Raw genomic sequence first — 12,612 nt, forward strand, 5'->3', positions numbered from 1 at the left:
AAGAAGTTCAGGCTTTCTGCCGAGGACTTTGCTTTTGTGTATATGAAATTTTGCCAAAAATAAAACCAAATTTATAAAGAAGAAAGCATCATTGTCCTTGTCTTTAAAATTATAATAGCCAAAGATAACTAGAACAACGTAGTTCAACGTAGAATATTCGCTCGGCCTACCTAAATGGGCGGTGCTCGTGACAGCCAATCATATATCATCTTAAACGTGCTAGAATATATTGACCAATAGCACTTCTAGCTGTGCTCTAACGCTCACGGTGAAGTCGGGGGCGGGGGCTGTGCAAAACTGGGGTGTAATAACGTGGAGAATCAGGAGAGGGCAGCACTGTATGTACACAGAGCTTAGATTATCATTACAAAGCTAACAGCAACTGTTTATATAGGTCAGACTTGACGTCTACTACAATTTTCGATTCACAGTAAGGTGTCTTCGTTTACTAGAAGGTGCGAGACAAATACCACAACTTATATTTCTGGCTTTGAGGTCCGACGTGAGAAATGAGGAAATACGGAGAGGAATGGAGAGTAGATTCTGTGTTTTGAACGACACTGAGGACCTCAAAACACGAATTTCAAACACTGAGAACAATCAACACTTCGAAAGGTAAGCTTATATATTGTAGGTGATGGTTTGTTATCATTTGTTGGGCTCCGACTAGTCCCTGGAGGGTAACAGTGCTTTACTTGCCAATTGCGTGGTTTGTTTTTGCTATCGCAGGATTTTTGACCTACATTTGCACAGCGTCAGTTTTTCGAAATGAAACAGCTCAAATCCACCGGGGCGATACATTTAACCTCGTCCTGTGTTAAAACGCATTTGTCTGAACTTTTGCTGGTTGGTTGGTGTGTGTATTTATTTATTTAATTATTTGTTTTAGGTCCAAGACGCTTTTTGAAGAAATACGTGCCTCCATAAACAACAACGACGAGGAGGACCGCTCCTTCTGGAGGCCTGTGCTCCCTTGGGGAGGCGTTTTTACCATCAAGGCAGGACGGAAAGCCATATCATGCACGCCTCTGTACGTGGAAATCCAGCTCAAAAACACCTGCACCATCGATGGCTTCCTCATGATTCTTTATGTGATTCTGCGGGACAACCAGGGCTTTCGCAGGGAGCTGGCTGTCTTCCTGGGCAAGCAGTTTGTGGAGCATTTCCTCTACCTGATGGACTCCTGTGACTACACCACGGTGAAGATGCTGTGGATCTGGGACAGAATGTCTAAAAGGCAATATCGCTCTGAGATCCACCAGGCAGCCCTGGAGATCGACCTGTTTGGCAACGAGCACCAAAACTTTACAGAGAACCTGGAAAACCTCATGTCCACCACGCAGGAGAGCCTGTGCACCAGCTGGAGCTGTCCAGCCCGCTTCCAGGATTGCCTCAAAAGTACCATCAACATCAGGTAAACTGTATTTACCTACTATTCAAGTGTTTTGTTAAGACACAGTTGCTGGCTTTTTACCCAAAATATTTGTTTTTTTCCCCCAGTATTTGATGTTTAAGTGCCCTTCAGCAGACCTCAGCTGTGCATTGTCTTATGCCAAAGTTGGCAGAAAGAATTGCAATCAAGTGTTGTGACGTGTTTGTGAGTGGATTGTTGTTACATTATATTTTTCACATTTCTAAGAATTTCACTCTGACCCTTTTCCCTCTCAGTCCTCCTCACGAGCTTCCTCACAGAGACCCAATTCAGTCAGCTGTGGATGAGTTCTTCTGCCCCAAGCTCCTGCTCTGCTGTGAAATTGGGTGAGACACGGCAGGATCTTCATCATCGTCGTCTTTTTCAGCGCTGTGTTGTTGTACTTCCTTGACAATTTTTTATTTATTTTAAACAGATGTGATGGTCTAAGGGAATTCTCCCAGAGGATTTTCTGCCATGGCCCGCCACCCTTTGTTATCCTCAACATGCAGCAGTGGAAGTCAGAGGAGCTGTCGTATGTCCCTTACCATCTGGCTCTCTGTCAGCACAGGTATGAATCAGAGGTGGATATATCTACAGTAGGTTCTGCATTGCTGTTCATTCAAACGATGTGCCAGTGTAGCCTTCATGTTGCTCAGGTGGAGCCCGGCCTCCTAATGCTTTTACATCTGCTGAGCCAGAGGCCTGTGCACAGTCATCATAGCTGAATTAATGGAACTTTATTTATGATGCAGGATGGTCATTAAAATTAAAAATGTCCGATAACTATCCTGTCTGATCAGTGATTAAATTTTAAATGTCATTTGGATCTTCTCCACTGCACTGTTGTGCTGCCTGTCTTTATTTGTTGGGATTTCTTTCATTGGAAATCAAAAGAGCAGCAAAAATATCTGGAAAAATCTACTTTCCAGTATTGAGAACAATAAATGTTTTTCTTACCTGCAGGTACACACTTGAGGGTGCCACACTGTTCAACAAGGAGGAGCATCACTACTCTGCAGCCTTCCAGATAGACGGTTGCTGGATGCACTATGACGGTCTGAGGAACGATAATCTGATCTTGTTACACAAGCCCCCAGAGCTCCTGCTGCTGTCCTCTCTGGTCTATGTCCGCACCTCTGACAAGTGAACTCATAGTTTCTCAGGTGGACATAGAGTACAGATGAGCCAAAGTCTCAGCACATGCCAGAGTGATTGCATTCATCCAGTTTTTTGTTGTTACATTACCACAATGTTGTTCTTTTCTTACTGCATTGCTATAAGTTTTAATTCCTGTCCTGGGTTAGCTTCCTCAATTCAGCTGAATGCTTGGTTAAAGCTGACAGTGCAAAATGGAAATGACATCTTTTTGGGCACGCTTGGAATCCAAGAATATAATGGACTATAATAGTCCAGGGTTGAGATTTATAAACAATCATACGAGTCAGTACTGAATTTCATATACATGTGCAGTGACCATCGGCATAAGAGATTAGTAGGTAAAACTGCTCTGTAGAAATTTCTGTTTGGAGTTGATACTGACACAAGTTTTCAGTACAAGTATAAAAAGTATTGGTTTTTTTTTTTTACCTCCATGGTTGATTTACAAAACTCTCCTGCCGGCCGTGCATGCAGCGATGCAGACCTCTCAGCTGTTGTGCATCTGTTTGGCAGTGCTTTTCCATAATAACCACTGGTTAGTACTTAGCACAAGCATAATGACACAGAGGGTGCAATTGAATCAAACTTGGTCATTATGCCAAAGAAAATATACAATCTGCTAATGTACACACAGTTTTTCCTGTCTTCATAGTTCCAAAGGTCTGTGTACAATTCCCAAGTCCTCTCTGGTTCCTGCACTGATCAGATCCATTTCATTCCCAACGCAGACACACCAGTGCACAAACATAAATGTAAGCCCCCTTGCTACAGGGATTCAACGCAGTACTGTAATTTAAGCTTATGTTTATGCATTTCAGTCCTTTCCTAAAATTAAACTGGTGCTTCCCCCCCCCCCCCACACTTACACTGTGGGGTGAGGAAAAACTACTAAGTCCCCGCCTACCAGGTGAACAAGTTAAGGTTTAAATTTGAGGTAAGCATTTGCCAAAACAGGTGAAAATATAAAATTATGCCAATTTAGAAGTAATCTGAAATTACACTACAAGCTGGCCTAGAAATCCATTCAGGCCACATGCATAAACCGATGAATAAAAGTCAGACAGTTCACAGCTTGTTCAGCACACAGCAGTCTCAAAATGTTACGTTAGTGTTTTGTTCGGTTCAAGTCAAAGCATTACTGTTGTCACACAGTGCCTCTCTCAAGGAAAGTTTAACATGAATCCAGTTGAGAGTTAATTCTTGGATCAAGATTTTAAGTTGTTTTTTTTTCCCTGTTTGTTTATATGCTGACACTGTCTTTACAATACAAATACAGATATTTTTGAAACCTTGCCTATGGCTCCAGTTTATCATCCTTTTTCACGTGCATGCCAGGAAGAGATGCAGAAAAAGCAGGCAGTACCTTTTTAAGGCAGGCATTTATTTTAAACTGGGTACAGCTGCACCACATAAACAGACTTAAATGTATGTAAAATGTCTTCAGTCAAACATGAGAAAATGTGAAAAGCTACTGTTTTTAAACACCTAATGTTATCTTGTACTTCCAGTATTAATCCACAGGATATAAAATTCAAGATCATCACCTTACTCCAGACACACAAGGAAATGTAAAAAGAAGCAGAGTGGTCATTTTGGCTAACATTGACATCAGTTTCATAGGATTTCACCCCCCCCCCTCCCCCTCCCAGACATAAACAGAGTGGTAGGCCACTGCAGAACATGTGTTAGTCATCCATCTGCTTTCTTTGTACAAGCACTTTGGTGAGAGTGGTGGCAAAACATGACATTAATTTAGGCCATAATTTAAAGAGAAAGAAAAAAAAAAAAAGAAAAAAAAAAGGCATACATCTGTTCTTTTTTTGCAGATTCACGTTTCCAGATTTTCATCAGCCTCTCTCCAACCTTAAAATAGTTAGTATACACATCAGAAATGGCAACATATGTACATAACAGTGACAAGATGAATCGTGGCAGCGGCGACGGCGCACAATTACGCCTGCGTGATTCTGTGCCGTGGCTGCAGTGCTAAAGTGACAAACACTACTACAACAGACCAAAAAAAAACAAGAATTTAGAGAACAAACAAAAAAATTAAATACAAAATTAATAGTTGTGCCGTTTTGAAATAAAGTGTACAGACATACAAATTAAGTTGTGTGTTACTTTTCAAATAAATCAGAAATTCAAAGTACTTGACTTTGATGGGGAAAAAAAAGAAACAAATCAATGTCAAACCGCGATTCTCACATGTGACACTGACCAGTTTGCACGGCAAATGTCATTTAACTTCTCATCTTACAGATTTAGTTTAGAGTAAACAAGGGCAAGGTGAAAGAACACACCTATGTAGTGTTTACGAGACTTATAAGTGCTGAACTGCAGGAAAAAAATTCATCTAAATTGAACCAAATAAACACATGCTTTGTGCAAAATGAACCAGCATGCACAACAAAAATGACAACATAGGATGACTGGTTGGTTTAGACAATGTCAAGCTACAGTCTGATGTTTCATTTGGACATCACCAGCCAACAGTGTGATCTGACAGACATGCTATGTGGGGGTTCTCTTACACCAACATTAGATGCCTTGGCCTTATTCTATTTTTTTTCTCTTCTTTTTAAAGAGACAAACAACAAAACATAATTTAACCCACGAAAGGAAACAAGTCTTATTGCAGTATCTAAATGCCATTAGCTTAAATCAAAACATATATAGAAATTACAATATGTATCAAATAGTTTGGTAAGTGCAATGCAGAGCTTGGTTAAAGTTCCCACTTATGTGCAAACATTAGTCCACAAAGCAACGCAAAAAACCCACAACCAACAACCCATGCCTTGAACATAAAACAAGTGACTTAAGACGCATCACTACCTGGCCGTCTGCTAATCGAGTGTCCCCTCTATTGCTGTGCAGTCACTCGAGCCCAGTCGCACGCTTTGAACTCTCTCCCAGGCCTGGTGACAGCAACAACATGGCCAGAGCTGGCAAGCACAGCCCTTGGTGCCTTATCATCCACCTCCATATATAACCACATGGAAGAATGCAGGGAAAATATTTAAAAATGTGGCACAAGGGAAGATGTTGCGTAGGACCGTTTCCTTTTCAAACTTTTTGCCGTTTCACACCAATCTGTGAAAATATTACTTAAAACCTAAGCTTGCAAGCAAGACCTGGCCACGTGTAGACATGTTTTTAGAGGAGGATTAACTAGCACAGAAATTTCTGACCCAATCACAAATAAAATAGTGTTCAAAGCCAAGAGAGGATACCAGCTACAGATAGTTGACAAAGGATGCTCACATCCTGCAACTGGACCAATAATGGAGAAAGTGTAACATTTTTTAAAAAAAAAAAAGTTTGAAGTATTTGAGAGAAAGAAAAGAAAAGAAAAAAAAAAAAAAAAAGAAAAGAAAAGAAATGTAATCATGCCAATCTTCTCGCCTTTGGGGACTATGCAGGTAGAAGTTTGCAGTTGTTGGCCCACAGGCTTCCCTTTTAGTAGCTTTAGGGGCCACTTGCATTTTCTCCAATTAAATTCATACGATAGCAAATAACTATCACCAGTTACACAGCAGAGGCCTAACAGAGTTTGACATTAACTGGATGAAGCAACGCAGACAAACAGCTAAATCCTGAATCCTAAATATAGCACCAGTTAGTATTGTATACAGACCAAAAAAGGTGAAAAGAAGGCCAAGGTCAGTTTCAACTATTGTGAACAGTAGCAAGTGCATGATCTGACCTTAGACCGATGCAACAGAGGAGAGAATATGAGACCCTTTTTTTTTTTTTTTTAACTTTTTGTTTTGCGTTTTTAAATGGCTCAGAGGATGAAGCAGAGACTAGTGGTGAACACTTTAAGGAAAATTCACCTCTACAGTGGCTGTGGGAATCAAACTGTACACACATTAGTGAGCCAGTGCAGAAAAACATTTACAGGCAATGCACTAGAGGATATATTTATATCTATATATTTCATTTAGACCATTTACAAGAGAAAGGCAGCCCTTTTTTGAGAAAATATAAATATTCCAACTTTTCTATTTTTTGTCAAGCACTGATGTGGATGCAGAATTATCCTGCGTTGCTGAGCCCAAGCATCAGTTCTGCACGCAGACATGTGACAAAACAAAACAGTTCTATCTGACATGCACATACCCCCTGGACCATACACACAGACATACACACTATATGGCCAATAACCACATAGTCATCAAATGCACAAGCAAACTGCAGTGTTCTAGGAAATTTGAACACACAGCTCTGGTTGCAGCAGAAAAATTCCTAAACAAAACAAAACAAAACAAAAAATTTAGCACAATTAAGGACGTGAAGCACAACATAAAACTGTCTGCAAACTTGACGAAGAATTTTGTAACGTAAATAAGCAGATTCCACAATCCTCTGAGACATAGCTCGAAGTCCTCATTGTGGTCCAGCAGCAATAGAGCATTCATCTCAGTTTTCCAGTGACAGTCATCCAAACACCATCCACCTTCCTCCGTTATCTCCAGAACCTTCCAGCTCTTCCTCATCCCTGCAGCACGGACTGCAGTCCCCCTTCTAGCCAGCCAGCTAGCCCGGTACACCCATCCACTCAGAAATGCTCTGATGTTAACGAAAATGTGCAGGCAAGCTCATCTGCACCTGGAGGATGAATGTGGGGAAGGAGGAGGAGAGCCAAAAAAATAAAATAATAAAATAATAAAAAGAGAGAGAAAGTCTTCTTTGTGTCTAAGGTAATTTATTGGGTCCTAGCTGGCTGGGCCATGGGTCAAAGGGCAGTCAGACCAAAGTTACAACGGCAGTACATCATGCCACTGGAGTCCAACCAGCTGTCTGAGATGGGATCATAACGCTGAACGGTGTTCAGGTAGGATGACCCAGAGTGACCTCCTACCACATAGAGGTAGTTGTCCACAATGGCAGAGCCCACACCTGGAAGACAACAATACCACAAACATCTCTCATTATAGGCTTTTCGTGTTATTTTCTGGATCCAACCATCACAATAGAGTCACTCATTTTGAATTTAAAACTCAAAACTCACCAGTTCTGGGTTCGTTCATTGGTCGGCACGCCGTCCACTGGTTTTGATGTGGATCGTACCGCTCGATGCTGGACAGGTGCGACACTCCGTTGTGTCCACCCACCACAAATATAAATCCAAGCATCACACCTACTCCGAAGTTGATCCTCTTATCTGCCATAGGGGCTACCATTTCCCAGGCATCCTTGCTAGGGTCATACCGCTCCACGCTGTGTACAGTAGACGCAGCACAGTTATCAAAACACAAAGGTTAAAACGCTCCAACTCACCCGCTACTTGCAATACCTAGCTTTGCTTCCAGCTGTGCCTTCACTTTGAGATATTTATGGCAATATCCACAATGACCAGTCTTTGCAGACCTAAAGGTGAGCTCACATTACACATCTGGTGTAAGAATGCCTCCTCCATCTCCTGTTCCCCTTCTACTAAAGCCTAAATGACAGTTCAGAGAACCTTTGTTCAGCTTTGAATGGGAGCTATTGCTCAGTCAAACAGAGGCACTGCTGCATTGTATTTATTTTTTCCACCACCACTGTTATAGCTGTGTGCTGAGAAATTTTGTTAAGTAATGTAAACACAATGGGGCTCTTTCTATGCATGCGAGCTTCACAATGCATAATGACTGAGCAATTTTCTTTTAATCGTACAGGGAAAAAAAGAAAACAAGTTAGATGGTCATATCAAACACGCCAATTTGAACTTGTAATGAGGGAGCGATGAATTCCTGAGAGCCACTGGAACATTGGCAAACTAAGCCATATAAGCCACGGGGGAAAGCGGGGGGGGGGGAAGAAGAAGAAAAATGTCCCCACAGATTCTGTCCAAACACATTTTCCTGAGGGGTTTTGGGAGTCAAGGAAACAAGCAACAAGAGCGCTGCTCTCTAGTGACCTCAGCAATACAGCAACACATTTAACAACCAATTCTGTTATGGCTATCCAGCACTTATTAACAAGCTCCTGGTCTTTTTCTCAGCTAGACTCGATATCCTTCACTTCATTGCCACTTCTAATAAATAATTAACATAACCCTGAGAGGAAAGAACCCCCCCCCCCCAAAAAAACAAAAAACAAACACACAACAACAACAACATTTTAGGAATTCTTAAAGTCCTAACCTGTTTCGTTAAAGACCGTTTTAAACTAAAGATAGTAGTGGGGGGGGGTACAATTTTATGTCACACGCATCTATACAAAGCATTATTTGACTGCTAAATAAATTGGAAAGTCATTTAAAATTGCCTGGTCCAAGTATTTAATGGTCACTTGGAGACAACATGCACTTACAGCATATATACACAACTACTCTAAGTAAGATTACCTGTTCATATGTGCTGGGCCATAGCCTCCAATAGCATACACCATCCCATCTAGGACAGCGGTGGCAAAGCAGCTGCGAGACTTCGTCATGGGTGCCACAGGCTGCCACTCCTTCAGCTTCGAGACATACTTCTCCACAGACTGGAGGTAATACTGGCCGTCATAGCCTCCCAGGGCATACAGCTCTCCGGCCAGGACCACTACACCGAGAGTGCTGCGACACTCTGCCATACGCTCCACTGAAGACCACGTGTTGGTTTCGGGGTCCCAGCTTTCGACTGTGCTCTCGTGCCTCCGATAGCTAATGCCCTGCCTCATATGTGTGGCGATGCCTCCCACAACATAAACTTTGTGGTCCAGCACCGCCACTCCAAATTCATATCTGGGTACACTGAGAGGGGCCAGTCCTATCCATGAATCCGTCTGAGGGAAATACATTTCCGTGCTGAAAGACAAGGAAAAAACAAAACACTAAGACACTTTAAAAAAAAAAATTTAAGTTTAGAAAGTTGCTTTTATACAAATGCATCCAATTGTAATCTACAAGTCACTAGCATTACCTTTCCAATGTGGCAAACAGTCCAGCCTTGCCTCCTACTGCAAGCAGCACCTTTGGGGCACACCTGGGTCGTGCAGACAACACAGTCTGATAGGACAGCCGGTGTTCAGGCATAAAGTGATATTTGAGGGCCTCATTGAGCAGATGCTTGCAGGCGTGGTCATCTCGTATAAGATGGTTGGCTTCATATAGGCGAGTGAGGAATTTGACGCTGAGCAGCGGAAGGCGAACACAGTGCAGCAGTTGAGCCAGATGCTGCTGTCTCTCAGTTACATCATATTTGATCCATGATTCGAGGGCATAAAATACAGTCTCCTCTGTGACTACCTTAAGGCAATCATTGGACACAATTTCATCCAACTCGGCTCTCGTCAGTTCAAAAAACTCCTCCGTTTGACAGACTTCCTCAAAGTTCTCACAGATGAACTTCGTTGCAGCCAAGCACAGGTCATGACAGCCGTAAGTCTCTGCAAAGCGGGAAATGCCTATACAGTTTCCAGCGTCCAGCTGGCTCTCTAAGAAGGAACAACACTCCTTAAGTACAAGCTTAACCTGGAGTAAGTTGGCAGCGGGGAGCAAAGATTCCACTGTCTCCTGGGAGATAAACACCGTCCCGGTATAAGCATACTCCACTATAGCCTAGAAGCAAAGACAGCACAAGTGTTACAATAAACATGCTACAGCAGTTAATCACTGTGGCTAGCAAGTGTTGGATAGAAGCATACCTGCAAGGCAGCTTCATCAATGCACTGGAACTCCACCTCAGAGGTCTCCTTTTCTGACAGGTTACCCGTAAACATGGCCTTGAAATAAGGACTGATGCTGGCCAGCACTACTTTGTGGGCATGGATCTTGGCATCACCCACACGCAGCACAATGTCACATAGTTCGTGATCCTGCCGCAAGAGCTGGAGGCCTTGCAGCAGCTCCTCTGAGTGAGGCCGTGTCAGACTTGCAAACATATAGGACTGGTCCTGCTGGTCCATCTGAGAGCAGCAAATCACAGATCAGTGTAATGTTTTGAGAAGAGTCATAAAGTCAGTGATGTTTTCCAAAGATAGGCCGGTCAGCTAATAGAAGTCCTGGACGTTATCCAAGTGCCATACGGCTCTGACACTACAAGCCTGAAAAGTCACACTTTCTGGCTTGGGTAACGTGACGTAATAACAGCACGCGTTAAGTAAACAGGCCTGGGCAGTATGATGCAGTCAGACATTATTTCCCCCGAACCAAGTATTGCATTAGTTGTTCTAACCAGTTTTGTTAGCAGATTACTGCGAGTTAAGCTAAATATGCATGGTCTTTATTAAGAAACAACGCAGCGTAAAGTCATCTACACGTATTAGCTAAAAACAACACACATTCTAGATTGCCCTAAAACCAGGAGGCTAAATGTGAGCACTCTGTATCCAAGCTTTGGCACAACGAGTCACAACAACACATCAGTTTGTTAACTGGGGCCTTGATTTCTGAACGCAGGACTTGGCCAGATTAAAAATCGCTAGCTACCTCTTAGCTTAAAATAAGCACACAGCTAATACGGTAGCCAGTACTGTAAAGCTCACCAGCAGCTTAGCAGTTTGCATAAACACATTTGCACGAACATCACACGCACAACGCTCATGTGTGCACTGTACTGTCAGTATATTATTTTTCCACGCCAACAAATACAGAGAGCTGATATTGCCGTTTCCCTGCGCTGCAGTCACCGCAGGTTAGCTGCTAAAAATAAACACGGTTCCTGTGGCTAGCTGTATCATTGATTGATATACAGTAACATGGCTGACAGATACAAAACGTGACGTTGTAGCCAGGATTTAGATAACATTTAGCATCGTCAGATTAAGAAAAGCAAACCTGTAGTTTACAGCCCGTCTGGCGTGCCGCTGTAATGACCGATTTTGCAGTGGCGACGACAGCGAAGCCCGGGCGGCTATCAAGAAAACAACCTGCAACCTAGCCACAAAGCTACAGACGAGCTCTTATTATAACCAGCTACCAGGGCAGCACACCCACTTCCGGTGATTTTCAAAATAAAACGATATTTGCCGTTATTTAATTCACTGAATGGTTAAGAACCAAATCAATGACAATGCTCGTTATTGAGTTTAACCGTATTCTACTTGGTGTTCTTTATTTTACTTATTTCCTCCTTTATTTTACTCATTACTTTTATTTTCAAAAAATTCCTCTCTGCAATTGTGCTCTCCGCTTATCCGAGCAACGTAAATTGCATTGTACTGATCGATTGCTTTATAGTTTGAAAAAGAAAATGTGTTTCACAATTCAAAAAAGAACTATTTACAAGAAATGAACACATTTTTAGTCCAATACAAACCTACTGTGTTATGTGGCAGCATTGCAGGCATATGTTTTACTTGAATGTGGGAGGGGAGAGGAAAGGAAAGTGCAAAATGTAGGCACCAGGTATCATCGTGACACTACCACTCACATGATATATTGCTGCTAAGTAAGCACACATAATTTACCCTTTTGTTCTCTTGTGTTGGGAAGACAATGTATGTTTTTTTAAAGGAATCATGTGCCCTTTAGCTCAACGTTGTTACTAAAGATGACTACCAAGAAGAAGCTTACTTGGTTTTTACGAGTTTTTGAGAAATAAAATATCCTTGTATCAGACCTCTTCATGAATTGTATTGTAACTTCTGTGTGTGTGTGCAAGGGGCCAGAGAAGAGGAGGAAAGGGTGTTGGCTGCTGACTAAGTTCACAACATGATGTGTTTTTCTATGTGGAATATTTATCTTTGCCAAAAGACAAAAAACAAACAAAAAAAGTGCCAGGACCAGTGATTGTATACACTCTCAATTCATATTTCTATTTTGGGATTTGATTAAAAAAATATTTGGAAGAATGCTGTTTTATTGCAAAGACTTGTGAGCTTAACAGCAAGTTTTTTTCTTATTAAAATGAAATATACATAAAGTCACAATTTAAAAACACTAGAAATACAGCCCAGAGCCCTGACAATTTTCCACTGATTAGTTTTTTTAAGGTACAAGATAATATCAGAAAAACTTAAGATGATAGCTTTTTAAAGCTACCTTATATAATAATCTATTTGTTATTATGTTATTAATAATCTGTGTAGTCTAGTTTATACCAGTGCCTCGCCATTTATCAGTT

At 41.7% G+C, this 12,612-nt stretch overlaps 2 protein-coding genes across 2 annotated transcripts; one reads left to right on the forward strand and one right to left on the reverse strand.

Moving 5' to 3' along the window:
- The first annotated feature begins 303 nt into the window (after positions 1-303).
- Positions 304-3,859, forward strand: dorip1 (dopamine receptor interacting protein 1). Its single transcript, XM_080871297.1, has 5 exons — positions 304-615; positions 890-1,414; positions 1,669-1,758; positions 1,848-1,982; positions 2,378-3,859. Exons 1-5 carry the CDS (start codon positions 530-532, stop codon positions 2,559-2,561), a joined length of 1,020 nt encoding a protein of 339 aa, XP_080727423.1. The 5' UTR covers positions 304-529; the 3' UTR covers positions 2,562-3,859.
- An 81-nt stretch (positions 3,860-3,940) lies between these two features.
- On the reverse strand, positions 3,941-11,462 carry klhl28 (kelch like family member 28). The gene is made up of 6 exons (XM_080870456.1): positions 11,325-11,462; positions 10,193-10,453; positions 9,469-10,106; positions 8,910-9,353; positions 7,590-7,798; positions 3,941-7,477 (listed from the first exon to the last, which is right to left on the reverse strand). The coding sequence occupies exons 2-6, from the start codon at positions 10,451-10,453 to the stop codon at positions 7,314-7,316; spliced, it is 1,716 nt and encodes a 571-aa protein (XP_080726582.1). The 5' UTR covers positions 11,325-11,462; the 3' UTR covers positions 3,941-7,313.
- Between the last annotated feature and the right edge of the window lie 1,150 nt (positions 11,463-12,612).

The sequence above is a fragment of the Rhamphochromis sp. 'chilingali' genome (genome assembly GCF_963969265.1).
Source record: "Rhamphochromis sp. 'chilingali' genome assembly, chromosome: 21".
Lineage (NCBI taxonomy): Eukaryota > Metazoa > Chordata > Actinopteri > Cichliformes > Cichlidae > Rhamphochromis > Rhamphochromis sp. 'chilingali'.

What these genes read in the sequence shown, in the direction of transcription:
- dorip1 (XM_080871297.1), top strand. Translation starts at nt 530, where the DNA reads ATGGAGAGTAGATTCTGTGTTTTGAACGACACTGAGGACCTCAAAACA. An exon ending in AAAAGTACCATCAACATCAG is followed by an intron (nt 1,415 to 1,668) that starts GTAAACTGTATT and finishes TTTCCCTCTCAG; the next exon opens with TCCTCCTCACGAGCTTCCTC. An exon ending in CTGCTCTGCTGTGAAATTGG is followed by an intron (nt 1,759 to 1,847) that starts GTGAGACACGGC and finishes TATTTTAAACAG; the next exon opens with ATGTGATGGTCTAAGGGAAT.
- klhl28 (XM_080870456.1), bottom strand. Translation starts at nt 10,453, where the DNA reads ATGGACCAGCAGGACCAGTCCTATATGTTTGCAAGTCTGACACGGCCT. An exon ending in GGCCCAGCACATATGAACAG is followed by an intron (nt 7,799 to 8,909) that starts GTAATCTTACTT and finishes TACTGTACACAG; the next exon opens with CGTGGAGCGGTATGACCCTA. An exon ending in AATGAACGAACCCAGAACTG is followed by an intron (nt 7,478 to 7,589) that starts GTGAGTTTTGAG and finishes GTTGTCTTCCAG; the next exon opens with GTGTGGGCTCTGCCATTGTG.